This window comes from Anomaloglossus baeobatrachus, chromosome 12, assembly GCF_048569485.1.
Source record: "Anomaloglossus baeobatrachus isolate aAnoBae1 chromosome 12, aAnoBae1.hap1, whole genome shotgun sequence".
In the NCBI taxonomy this organism is placed as follows: domain Eukaryota; kingdom Metazoa; phylum Chordata; class Amphibia; order Anura; family Aromobatidae; genus Anomaloglossus; species Anomaloglossus baeobatrachus.
The window spans coordinates 134713940-134726923 of NC_134364.1; the positions used below are offsets into that span (position 1 = coordinate 134713940).

A 12984-nucleotide genomic window follows, 5' to 3' on the forward strand; every position below is an offset into this window, starting at 1 on the left:
ATTTATCTGGTCTAGATGTGGCAGAGCTAACACTTCTGGGCTGTGTATAACCCTCCACACCCTTGACTGCCAGCTTCCTGTGTACACTGTACATTGTCAGCAAGCTGCTAATCAGTGGTGGGGTTACACTGATTAACTAGACTACCTGGCAAGTGAGACCATAATCCTGTAGTGATAATCTCCTGCTGATAAAACACTGATTGTATCAAACTACAGCACACAGCCTAATAAATGCCACTTTCCTGTATCAGGCTTTGGTGCCCTATATTATGCTGTGCTGACAGATTCCCTCTAACCTCGCTCTGCAGATTATTTGCCACCAGTATCCTGACAATCAGAGGTACCGCAGTCAGAATACAGACCCTGTGGATTCACCTCTCTGGGTCATGGGGGATTTCACTAGTCTGTCACCTAGTGCTGATGTGTGCACACAGGGCCCCCACCAGGAAATTCAGGGCCCCCACCAGGAAATTCAGGGCCCCCGTAGACTCTGCCCAGGCTCCACCCCAGCTCCGCCTCCACCCCGCAAACCTTCCAGTCTCACCAACAGTTGGAAAAACTCCACTCCTGCTCTACACCCCCACCAATAACACCGTAATAGTGCCCATCAAACACCATCTGCTGACTATAGATAGTTATATTATTTACTATAGAGGCTGATCGCTTGCTTTTATCAGAAAAATAATCTCCATTGATGAACAGTGGCGGTTTCTTGTAAGGGGTGCACCGTGCCACTAGAACAGGGTTTTACAAAAGATCGAAAATTTATCAACATAAACCCAAAACGTGATGCTGAGAACAGCAACGACTAGCACAGAGGGAGATGAGCAATGTTCTGCGGTAACAGTCACAGTCAGTAACATGTGCACCGGCCATCGCTGTGGCCATCACATAATGGCGCCTGGAGGTGGCATGTGCACAGATGACATCTTGCCTTGCCATTGAGCTGAGAGCTGAATCTGCACACTCGCTGATTCCAGACGCCATTATTTTGAAGCCCGCGCTGCCAACAGAGCCCACCGCCAACAGAGTCCCCCGCTGCTGCCAGCACAGCCCCCGCTGCTGCCAGCACAGCCCTACTCCAGCACCAGTAGGATTCCCACTTGCACAGATAGGGAGCCGGCAGCCACAGGCACCCTGCTGCCCGAATGCACCCGATCGCCACGTAGACGGCTCCCCGATAAGCTATATTTCGATTTTAAGATGCACCCCTCATTTTCCTCCTAAATTTTGGGGAGGAAAAGTGTCTTATAATCCGAAAAATATGGTGTTTGGTTGAGTTTTTTTCTTCAATTTTTTTGTTTCTTCTTTCCTTTTGTAGTTGAAGGTGGTGAAAAATCCTGCAATAATTTTAACATCACTTGGTACCTGCGTCACTGCAATTGCTACAATGAAATTTCTGCCTTTAAGGTAAGTTATAGGACCTCAACTGAGGAGGGGGGTGCCGGCCGGCGCGGAGGAGGAGGAGGGGGGCGGGCCGGCGCGGAGGAGGAGGGGGGCGGGCCGGCGCGGAGGAGGAGGAGGAGGGGGGCGGGCCGGCGCGGAGGAGGAGGGGGGCGGGCCAACGCGGAGGAGGGGGGCGGGCCAACGCGGAGGAGGGGGGCGGGCCAACGCGGAGGAGGGGGGCGGGCCGGCGCGGAGGAGGGGGGCGGGCCGGGCGGGATTTCTCTCCCTCTCTCCTCCGTAGCCATCTATTGCCATTCTTGCCCTGCACTCTCATTACACCAGTGTACCGCGAGTGCAGTGCGATATTTTTTTCTTTTTTTCTTCTCTCCTCTCTCGCCCCATACACGTGAATGGGTGCGAGAGAAAGAGTCCTGCATTCCCCCCGCGGCATGCTGTGATTGTTTTCTCGGTCCGATTGGGTCTGAGAAAATAATGGCTCATGTGTGCTGACACAGGCTAATATTGGTGCGAGTGGAATGTGATGTTTTATCGCACTGCACTCGCTCTGATCTTCACGCTGTGTGGCTTGGGCCTTACTGGCAGTGCAGGTGACTTCAGATGGCGGGCAGTGACCCTCTGAGGCCCGGCGCAGTGCTGAGGGCTACTGCCGAGCGTGTGCAGCATTACCTCGCGGTGCCGATGACGCTGGCTGCTGTAAAGCATGGTAGCACGCCCACAGGGGCATAACGTGCTAAATGGGCCAAGTAGTCGGGGTTACAAACGCCCCTGCGGCTAGTCACTGGCCTGATCAGCGTCTCATAAATACTTGTTGTAAAGAGCTGTGTGTTTTCTCCTCCATGAAGGGACTGCGGCAGAGACTATAGATGTGAGCACTGATCTGCTCGTGGTTTGGGGGTACGGGGGGGCTGACAGGTTCTGTTTAACTTTCCATACTTTTTTGCTTTTGTAGGAAGATAACTTGTTCAATTACCTTGGTTCTGGTTCTTCCTTCACGGTTCGCTCCGGATGGACCGGCTCCTACACCAAAAGCTCAAACCCGGTGTCTTACTGTGACCATCCAACAAAACCTCAGGTATGAAGGTCAGGGTCATCGGAGCCTAAATGTCCATTTGTTCCCCAAGTTTCTGGTCAGTGTTAGCATTTTTTACACTGTTCTTCGCCTTTCGGTCGGGGTCTGCGTTGCGTCCGGTGCAGGTTGTTAGTGGTGTTTTGTCTGGTAAATGTACAGATATCGTGTCAAAAATGCAATGCACCCAATTACATAGAGCTTGTTATGCTGCTCTGACCGTGCCGGAAAATCCCGTGTCCTGCTCCTCTGATGGCGCAAATTGTGAACTGTTTCCCATGATCTCTTTCGCAGTGAGGACGGCTAGTAAATAGTGATGGGCGAACCGCGTCCGTACCGAGCACACAGGGATCATGCACACGGTCCCGAGCTTTCCTGGGAAGCTCGCGTTGCAGTTCGGGTCCAGGGGCTGTAAAAAAAAAAGCACATTAGTAAAAAAACATTGATTATACTTACCGGTCCCGCAACACGTCCTGCAGACTCTGTGTCTTGGCCGCAGCCGACAGGCTCCTGTCAGGAGAGTGTGCGCTGTACCGGGTAATACTGATGCGATGCCCGCACAGTGACAGTCAAAGTTCAGTCGAGTCCATGGCTAAGCGTGACCTGACATCACCGCGAACACGGCCAACAACAACCAAAGACTGCCGAGTGACGAGCAGCACAGTGAATACCACTGAATGATCGGACCCGGAAGCAGAAGCGCTAGGTGACAGTCTGCAGGACGCGTCACTGGACCTGTAAGTATAATGACAATGTTTATTATTAGCTATTTTCTTTATTCTACTTAATTTTATTAAGACTGCCGTCGTGCGTGCGTCGTATTTTGAGCGCGGCAGTCTCCTCCAGTGTTATATGAGCGCGGCAGTCTCCTCCAGTGTTATATGAGCGCGGCAGCCTCCTCCAGTGTTATATGAGCGCGGCAGCCTCCTCCAGTGTTATATGAGCGCGGCAGTCTCCTCCAGTGTTATATGAGCGCGGCAGTCTCCTCCAGCGTTATATGAGCGCGGCAGTCTCCTCCAGTGTTATATGAGCGTGGCAGTCTCCTCCAGTGTTATATGAGCGCGGCAGTCTCCTCCAGCGTTATATGAGCGCGGCAGCCTCCTCCAGCGTTATATGAGGGCGGCAGTCTCCTCCAGGGTTATATGAGCGCGGCAGTCTCCTCCAGCGTTATATGAGCGCGGCAGTCTCCTCCAGTGTTATATGAGCGCGGCAGTCTCCTCCAGCGTTATATGAGCGCGGCAGTCTCCTCCAGCGTTATATGAGCGCGGCAGTCTCCTCCAGTGTTATATGAGCGCGGCAGTCTCCTCCAGTGTTATATGAGCGCGGCAGCCTCCTCCAGTGTTATATGAGCGCGGCAGCCTCCTCCAGTGTTATATGAGCGCGGCAGTCTCCTCCAGTGTTATATGAGCGCGGCACTCTCCTCCAGTGTTATATGAGCGCGGCAGTCTCCTCCAGCGTTATATGAGCGCGGCAGTCTCCTCCAGCGTTATATGAGCGCGGCAGTCTCCTCCAGCGTTATATGAGCGCGGCAGTCTCCTCCAGCGTTATATGAGCGCGGCAGTCTCCTCCAGCGTTATATGAGCGCGGCAGTCTCCTCCAGCGTTATATGAGCGCGGCAATCTCCTCCAGCGTTATATGAGCGCGGCAGTCTCCTCCAGCGTTATATGAGCGCGGCAGTCTCCTCCTGCGTTATATGAGCGCGGCAGTCTCCTCCTGCGTTATATGAGCGCGGCAGTCTCCTCCAGTGTTTATATGAGCGCGGCAGTCTCCTCCAGCGTTATATGAGCGCGGCAGTCTCCTCCAGGGTTATATGAGCGCGGCAGTCTCCTCCAGGGTTATATGAGCGCGGCAGTCTCCTCCAGCGTTATATGTGCGCGGCAGTCTCCTCCAGTGTTATATGAGCGCTGCAGTCTCCTCCAGCGTTATATGAGCGCGGCAGTCTCCTCCAGCGTTATATAAGCGCGGCAGTCTCCTCCAGTGTTATATGAGTGCTGCAGTCTCCTCCAGTGTTATATGATCGCGGCAGTCTCCTCCAGCGTTTATATGAGCGCGGCAGTCTCCTCCAGTGTTATATGAGCGCGGCAGTCTCCTCCAGCGTTATATGAGCGCGGCAGTCTCCTCCAGCGTTATATGAGCACGGAAGTCTCCTCCAGCGTTATATGAGCGCTGCAGTCTCCTCCAGTGTTATATGTGCGCGGCAGTCTCCTCCAGTGTTATATGAGGGCGGCAGTCTCCTCCAGCGTTATATGAGCGCTGCAGTCTCCTCCAGTGTTATATGTGCGCGGCAGTCTCCTCCAGCGTTATATGAGGGCGGCAGTCTCCTCCAGCGTTATATGAGCGCGGCAGTCTCCTCCAGCGTTATATGAGCGCGGCAGTCTCCTCCAGTGTTATATGAGCGCGGCAGTCTCCTCCAGTGTTATATGAGCGCTGCAGTCTCCTCCAGTGTTATATGAGCGCGGCAGTCTCCTCCAGCGTTATATGAGCGCAGCAGTCTCCTCCAGCGTTATATGAGCGCGGCAGTCTCCTCCAGTGTTATATGAGCGCGGCAGCCTCCTCCAGTGTTATATGAGCGCGGCAGCCTCCTCCAGTGTTATATGAGCGCGGCAGTCTCCTCCAGTGTTATATGAGCGCGGCACTCTCCTCCAGTGTTATATGAGCGCGGCAGTCTCCTCCAGCGTTATATGAGCGCGGCAGTCTCCTCCAGCGTTATATGAGCGCGGCAGTCTCCTCCAGCGTTATATGAGCGCGGCAGTCTCCTCCAGGGTTATATGAGCGCGGCAGTCTCCTCCAGCGTTATATGTGCGCGGCAGTCTCCTCCAGTGTTATATGAGCGCTGCAGTCTCCTCCAGCGTTATATAAGCGCGGCAGTCTCCTCCAGTGTTATATGAGCGCGGCAGTCTCCTCCAGTGTTATATGAGTGCTGCAGTCTCCTCCAGTGTTATATGATCGCGGCAGTCTCCTCCAGCGTTTATATGAGCGCGGCAGTCTCCTCCAGTGTTATATGAGCGCGGCAGTCTCCTCCAGCGTTATATGAGCGCGGCAGTCTCCTCCAGCGTTATATGAGCACGGAAGTCTCCTCCAGCGTTATATGAGCGCTGCAGTCTCATCCAGTGTTATATGAGCGCGGCAGTCTCCTCCAGTGTTATATGAGCGCGGCAGTCTCCTCCAGTGTTATATGAGCGCTGCAGTCTCCTCCAGTGTTATATGAGCGCGGCAGTCTCCTCCAGCGTTATATGAGCGCAGCAGTCTCCTCCAGCGTTATATGAGCGCGGCAGTCTCCTCCAGTGTTATATGAGCACGGAAGTCTCCTCCAGCGTTATATGAGCGCTGCAGTCTCCTCCAGCGTTATATGAGCGCTGCAGTCTCTTCCAGCGTTATATGAGCGCTGCAGTCTCCTCCAGTGTTATATGAGCGCGGCAGTCTCCTCCAGCGTTATATGAGCGCAGCAGTCTCCTCCAGCGTTATATGAGCGCGGCAGTCTCCTCCAGTGTTATATGAGCACGGAAGTCTCCTCCAGCGTTATATGAGCGCTGCAGTCTCATCCAGTGTTATATGAGCACGGAAGTCTCCTCCAGCGTTATATGAGCGCTGCAGTCTCCTCCAGTGTTATATGAGCGCGGCAGTCTCCTCCAGTGTTATATGAGCGCGGCAGTCTCCTCCAGCGTTATATGAGCGCGGCAGTCTCCTCCAGCGTTATATGAGCGCGGCAGTCTCCTCCAGCGTTATATGAGCGCGGCAGTCTCCTCCAGTGTTATATGAGGGCGGCAGTCTCCTCCAGCGTTATATGAGCGCGGCAGTCTCCTCCAGCGTTATATGAGCGCGGCAGTCTCCTCCAGTGTTATATGAGCGCGGCAGTCTCCTCCAGTGTTATATGAGCGCGGCAGTCTCCTCCAGCGTTATGAGCGCGGCAGTCTCCTCCAGTGTTATATGAGCGCTGCAGTCTCCTCCAGCGTTATATGAGCGCGGCAGTCTCCTCCAGTGTTATATGAGGGCGGCAGTCTCCTCCAGCGTTATATGAGCGCGGCAGTCTCCTCCAGTGTTATATGAGCGCGGCAGTCTCCTCCAGCGTTATATGAGCGCGGCAGTCTCCTCCAGTGTTATATGAGCGCGGCAGTCTCCTCCAGCGTTATATGAGCGCTGCAGTCTCCTCCAGCGTTATATGAGCGCTGCAGTCTCCTCCAGCGTTATATGAGCGCGGCAGCCTCCTCCAGCGTTATATGAGCGCGGCAGTCTCCTCCAGCGTTATATGAGCGCGGCAGTCTCCTCCAGTGTTATATGAGCGCTGCAGTCTCCTCCAGTGTTATATGAGCGCGGCAGTCTCCTCCAGCGTTATATGAGCGCGGCAGTCTCCTCCAGCGTTATATGAGGGCGGCAGTCTCCTCCAGCGTTATATGAGCGCGGCAGTCTCCTCCAGCGTTATATGAGCGCGGCAGTCTCCTCCAGCGTTATATGAGCGCTGCAGTCTCCTCCAGTGTTATATGAGCGCGGCAGTCTCCTCCAGCGTTATATGAGCGCGGCAGTCTCCTCCAGTGTTATATGAGCGCGGCAGTCTCCTCCAGCGTTATATGAGCGCGGCAGTCTCCTCCAGCGTTATATGAGCGCGGCAGTCTCCTCCAGCGTTATATGAGCGCGGCAGTCTCCTCCAGCGTTATATGAGCGCGGCAGTCTCCTCCAGCGTTATATGAGCGCGGCAGTCTCCTCCAGCGTTATATGAGCGCTGCAGTCTCCTCCAGCGTTATATGAGCGCGGCAGTCTCCTCCAGTGTTATATGAGGGCGGCAGTCTCCTCCAGCGTTATATGAGCGCGGCAGTCTCCTCCAGCGTTATATGAGCGCGGCAGTCTCCTCCAGTGTTATATGAGCGCGGCAGTCTCCTCCAGCGTTATGAGCGCGGCAGTCTCCTCCAGTGTTATATGAGCGCTGCAGTCTCCTCCAGCGTTATATGAGCTCGGCAGTCTCCTCCAGTGTTATATGAGGGCGGCAGTCTCCTCCAGCGTTATATGAGCGCGGCAGTCTCCTCCAGTGTTATGAGCGCGGCAGTCTCCTCCAGTGTTATATGAGCGCGGCAGTCTCCTTTAGTGTTATATGAGCGCGGCAGTCTCCTTTAGTGTTATATGAGCGCGGCAGTCTCCTCCAGCGTTATATGAGCGCGGCAGTCTCCTCCAGCGTTATATGAGCGCGGCAGTCTCCTCCAGCGTTATGAGCGCGGCAGTCTCCTCCAGTGTTATATGAGCGCGGCAGTCTCCTCCAGTGTTATATGAGCGCGGCAGTCTCCTCCAGCGTTATATGAGCGCTGCAGTCTCCTCCAGTGTTATATGAGCGCTGCAGTCTCCTCCAGTGTTATATGAGCGCGGCAGTCTCCTCCAGTGTTATATGAGCGCGGCAGTCTCCTCCAGCGTTATATGAGCGCGGCAGTCTCCTCCAGCGTTATATGAGGGCGGCAGTCTCCTCCAGCGTTATATGAGCGCGGCAGTCTCCTCCAGCGTTATATGAGGGCGGCAGTCTCCTCCAGCGTTATATGAGCGCGGCAGTCTCCTCCAGTGTTATATGAGCGCGGCAGTCTCCTCCAGCGTTATATGAGCGCGGCAGTCTCCTCCAGCGTTGTATGAGCGCGGCAGTCTCCTCCAGCGTTGTATGAGCGCGGCAGTCTCCTCCAGTGTTATATGAGCGCGGCAGTCTCCTCCAGTGTTATATGAGCTTGGCAGTCTCCTCCAGTGTTATATGAGCGCGGCAGTCTCATCCAGTGTTATATGAGCGCGGCAGTCTCCTCCAGCGTTATATGAGCGCGGCAGTCTCCTCCAGTGTTATATGAGCGCGGCAGTCTCCTCCAGTGTTATATGAGCGCGGCAGTCTCCTCCAGCGTTATATGAGCGCGGCAGTCTCCTCCAGCGTTATATGAGCGCGGCAGTCTCCTCCAGCGTTATATGAGCGCGGCAGTCTCCTCCAGCGTTATATGAGCGCGGCAGTCTCCTCCAGTGTTATATGAGCGCGGCAGTCTCCTCCAGTGTTATATGAGCGCGGCAGTCTCCTCCAGCGTTATATGAGGGCGGCAGTCTCCTCCAGCGTTATATGAGGGCGGCAGTCTCCTCCAGCGTTATATGAGGGCGGCAGTCTCCTCCAGCGTTATATGAGCGCGGCAGTCTCCTCCAGCGTTATATGAGCGCGGCAGTCTCCTCCAGCGTTATATGAGCGCGGCAGTCTCCTCCAGCGTTATATGAGCGCGGCAGTCTCCTCCAGCGTTATATGAGCGCGGCAGTCTCCTCCAGTGTTATATGAGCGCGGCAGTCTCCTCCAGTGTTATATGAGGGCGGCAGTCTCCTCCAGCGTTATATGAGGGCGGCAGTCTCCTCCAGCGTTATATGAGCGCGGCAGTCTCCTCCAGCGTTATATGAGCGCGGCAGTCTCCTCCAGTGTTATATGAGCGCGGCAGTCTCCTCCAGCGTTATATGAGGGCGGCAGTCTCCTCCAGCGTTATATGAGCGCGGCAGTCTCCTCCAGCGTTATATGAGGGCGGCAGTCTCCTCCAGCGTTATATGAGGGCGGCAGTCTCCTCCAGCGTTATATGAGCGCGGCAGTCTCCTCCAGTGTTATATGAGCTTGGCAGTCTCCTCCAGTGTTATATGAGCTTGGCAGTCTCCTCCAGTGTTATATGAGCGCGGCAGTCTCCTCCAGTGTTATATGAGCGCGGCAGTCTCCTCCAGTGTTATATGAGCGCGGCAGTCTCCTCCAGTGTTATATGAGCGCGGCAGTCTCCTCCAGTGTTATATGAGCGCGGCAGTCTCCTCCAGCGTTATATGAGGGCGGCAGTCTCCTCCAGCGTTATATGAGCGCGGCAGTCTCCTCCAGTGTTATATGAGCGCGGCAGTCTCCTCCAGTGTTATATGAGCGCGGCAGTCTCCTCCAGCGTTATATGAGGGCGGCAGTCTCCTCCAGCGTTATATGAGCGCGGCAGTCTCCTCCAGCGTTATATGAGGGCGGCAGTCTCCTCCAGCGTTATATGAGCGCGGCAGTCTCCTCCAGCGTTATATGAGCGCGGCAGTCTCCTCCAGTGTTATATGAGCTTGGCAGTCTCCTCCAGTGTTATATGAGCTTGGCAGTCTCCTCCAGTGTTATATGAGCTTGGCAGTCTCCTCCAGTGTTATATGAGGGCGGCAGTCTCCTCCAGCGTTATATGAGGGCGGCAGTCTCCTCCAGCGTTATATGAGCGCAGGTCCCAGCAGGTGAAGGCGGCCATTCACATTAGGTTACTGGCGGCTGAACCCCGCTGTGTCCTCATCCTCCATCTGGCAGATGACAGGAGGAAACATGCAGTAATTTGTAGATGTTCTCGGGTAAGCTGCCTCCGGAGGTACTGGCCTCTCCTTACTCAGAAGACATGCATGCCCTGCCTAAATAAGCGTGCATGTGTGAGGGGCAGGAGGGTTCGCTTTCTGCTGACCACAGCCTTTTAAGGTGTATCCTGCTCTATTCTGAAGTATGGAAGTGTATGGGGAGAGGACTCTTCACCAGCTCTTCTGCTCCTTCATTCTCAGCCTCCTCCTCATCAGCTCTGATCAGAAGTAATGGCGTGTACTGCAGAGAACGTGTCCACACGATTATGTAATGTAAATACGTGGATGTAATGGCGGTGTAATATGGATTACATTGATGCCCTTGATGAAGAAAACCCCCTTTATGATTCTATTGTAGTAATCCACATTTGGACTGTTCTAATAATTAGGTCTTCTCCTCCCCGTCTGTGATTCTCCAGCACTTCTCCCAGCCTCTGGGGTTTGAACAGATCACTGCTAAGATTTCACACAGAGCAGGCTGGCGATGATTCACACGGAGGAGGCTGGCGATGATTCACACGGAGGAGGCTGGCGATGATTCACACGAGGAGGCTGGCGATGATTCACAAGGAGGAGGCTGGCGATGATTCACAAGGAGGAGGCTGGCGATGATTCACAAGGAGGAGGCTGGCGATGATTCACAAGGAGGAGGCTGGCGATGATTCACACGGAGGAGGCTGGCGATTCACACGGAGGAGGCTGGCGACGATTCACACGGAGGAGGCTGGCGATGATTCACACGGAGGAGGCTGGCGATGATTCACACGGAGGAGGCTGGCGATGATTCACAAGGAGGAGGCTGGCGATGATTCACACGGAGGAGGCTGGCGATGATTCACACGGAGGAGGCTGGCGGTAATTCACACGGAGAAGGCTGGCGGTGATTCACACGGAGGAGGCTGGCGGTAATTCACACGTGCCAGGCTGGCGGTGATTCACACGGAGGAGGCTGGCGGTGATTCACACGGAGGAGGCTGACGGTGATTCACACGGAGAAGGGGTGTCTAGGATTCACACGGAGGAGGGTGTCTAGGATTCACACGGAGGAAGGTGTCTAGGATTCACACGGGGTGGGGGGTGTCTAGGATTCACACGGGGGGGGGGGGTGTCTAGGATTCACACGGGGGGGGGGGTGTCTAGGATTCACACGGGGGGGGGGTGTCTAGGATTCACACGGGGGGGGGGGGGTGTCTAGGATTCACACGGGGGTGGGGGTGTCTAGGATTCACACGGGGGTGGGGGTGTCTAGGATTCACACGGGGGTGGGGGTGTCTAGGATTCACACGGGGGGGGGTGTCTAGGATTCACACGGGGAGGGTGTCTGGGATTCACACGAGGAGGCTGTCTGGGATTCACACGGAGGAGGCTGTCTGGGATTCACACGGAGGAGGCTGTCTGGGATTCACACGAGGAGGCTGTCTGGGATTCACACGGAGGAGGCTGTCTGGGATTCACACGGAGGAGGCTGTCTGGGATTCACACGGAGGAGGCTGGCAGAGGGAGGGCTGAGGAATCACAGACGGGGAGGAGAGATCACTGCACTGTGCACCCAAATCTAATTAGCAGAAAACCTCAAATGGTGATTAAAGAACCAGAAAGTGATTCTTCACCACAGGTATCAGTCATCCATATTACGGCGTCATTACAGCCGTGTACTCACTTTACATCACACAATCCTGCTGACAAGGTCTTTAATACACTTTTTTTGGAAGTAAATTGTTGTTTTTGTTGATGTAAACATTTGCTCATGAAGTGATCAGCGGGCAGCACGGTGCTGTCCTATTGTCTTTTCTCCAGTAACAGCCTTCTTTCTATTGTCTCTTAGATCCGGTGTAAGGAGAGTCTGCCCGTGCTGGTGGATGACAGCGCCCCCGAGGTACGGCCACGTCTGCTTCATTATTGGGACTCTACGTGGCCTTCTTGCTTCTAATTCTTGTTCTTGAACTTTTACATTCTCTCCCTAGAAAAAAGATGTGCGCACGATTAATACTACAATATGTCCAACTGAGAAGGCAAGTATCTGAGAAGACGTGAGTAAGTGGAGCGCTCTGCCCCTTCATGGCCTTGTCATACGTCTGATACTCCTCTAGCCTGGAGTAAGCAGAGCCACGTTACTACCATCAGTGGGGTAATATACCGTCAATAAGGCTCAGGCTGAACCGAAACGTTAACGTTGGAATTTATTTGATACGAATTCCTTAAATAAAATTGCTATCATATTTTTCACTTTTTGTGTGCCAGAACGTACACCTTTTATTGCATTTAAGTGGTTAACAGCCGCTGCAGGAGCTGTGCCCCAGATGTAGCTGTGAAGCATGTAAATGGTTAAGAGCCGCTGCAGGAGCTGTGCCCCAGATGTAGCTGTGAAGCATGTAAATGGTTAAGAGCCGCTGCAGGAGCTGTGCCCCAGATGTAGCTGTGAAGCATGTAAATGGTTAAGAGCCGCTGCAGGAGCTGTGCCCCAGATGTAGCTGTGAAGCATATAAATGGTTAATAGCAGCTGCAGGAGCTGTGCTCAGGATGTGGCTGTGAAGCATGTAAATGGTTAATAGTTGCTGCAGGAGCTGTGCTCAGGATGTGGCTGTGAAGCATATAAATGGTTAATAGCAGCTGCAGGAGCTGTGCTCAGGATGTGGCTGTGAAGCATGTAAATGGTTAATAGTTGCTGCAGGAGCTGTGCTCAGGATGTGGCTGTGAAGCATGCAAATGGTTAATAGCCGCTGCAGGAGCTGTGCTCAGGATGTGGCTGTGAAGCATGTAAATGGTTAATAGCCGCTGCAGGAGCTGTGCTCAGGATGTGGCTGTGAAGCATGCAAATGGTTAATAGCCGCTGCAGGAGCTGTGCTCAGGATGTGGCTGTGAAGCATGTAAATGGTTAATAGCCGCTGCAGGAGCTGTGCTCAGGATGTGGCTGTGAAGCATGTAAATGGTTAATAGCCGCTGCAGGAGCTGTGCTCAGGATGTGGCTGTGAAGCATGTAAATGGTTAATAGCCGCTGCAGGAGCTGTGCTCAGGATGTGGCTGTTGTACACAGATGCCACTGTGTAATGTCTCTCCTGTGGAGCTCTTCTCCCTTCAGGACGGTATTTCATGTCCTAATGGGTGGAGGTATGCAGCGGCTCAGGCGTGTGCAGTGGGGACGGGCTCTGAGCGCAGTCGCCCCCTTTAGGGTGTCATTTTTG

At 54.2% G+C, this 12984-nt stretch overlaps 1 protein-coding gene across 1 annotated transcript in view; it reads left to right on the plus strand.

The window, feature by feature from the left end:
* TMEM87A (transmembrane protein 87A) overlaps nt 1-12984 on the plus strand; it is a 141767-nt gene that overhangs the window by 7605 nt on the left and 121178 nt on the right. The window contains 4 exon segments of the mRNA XM_075331210.1: nt 1322-1410; nt 2357-2479; nt 11628-11678; nt 11767-11814. Coding sequence (XP_075187325.1) covers nt 1322-1410; nt 2357-2479; nt 11628-11678; nt 11767-11814 — 311 coding nt within the window.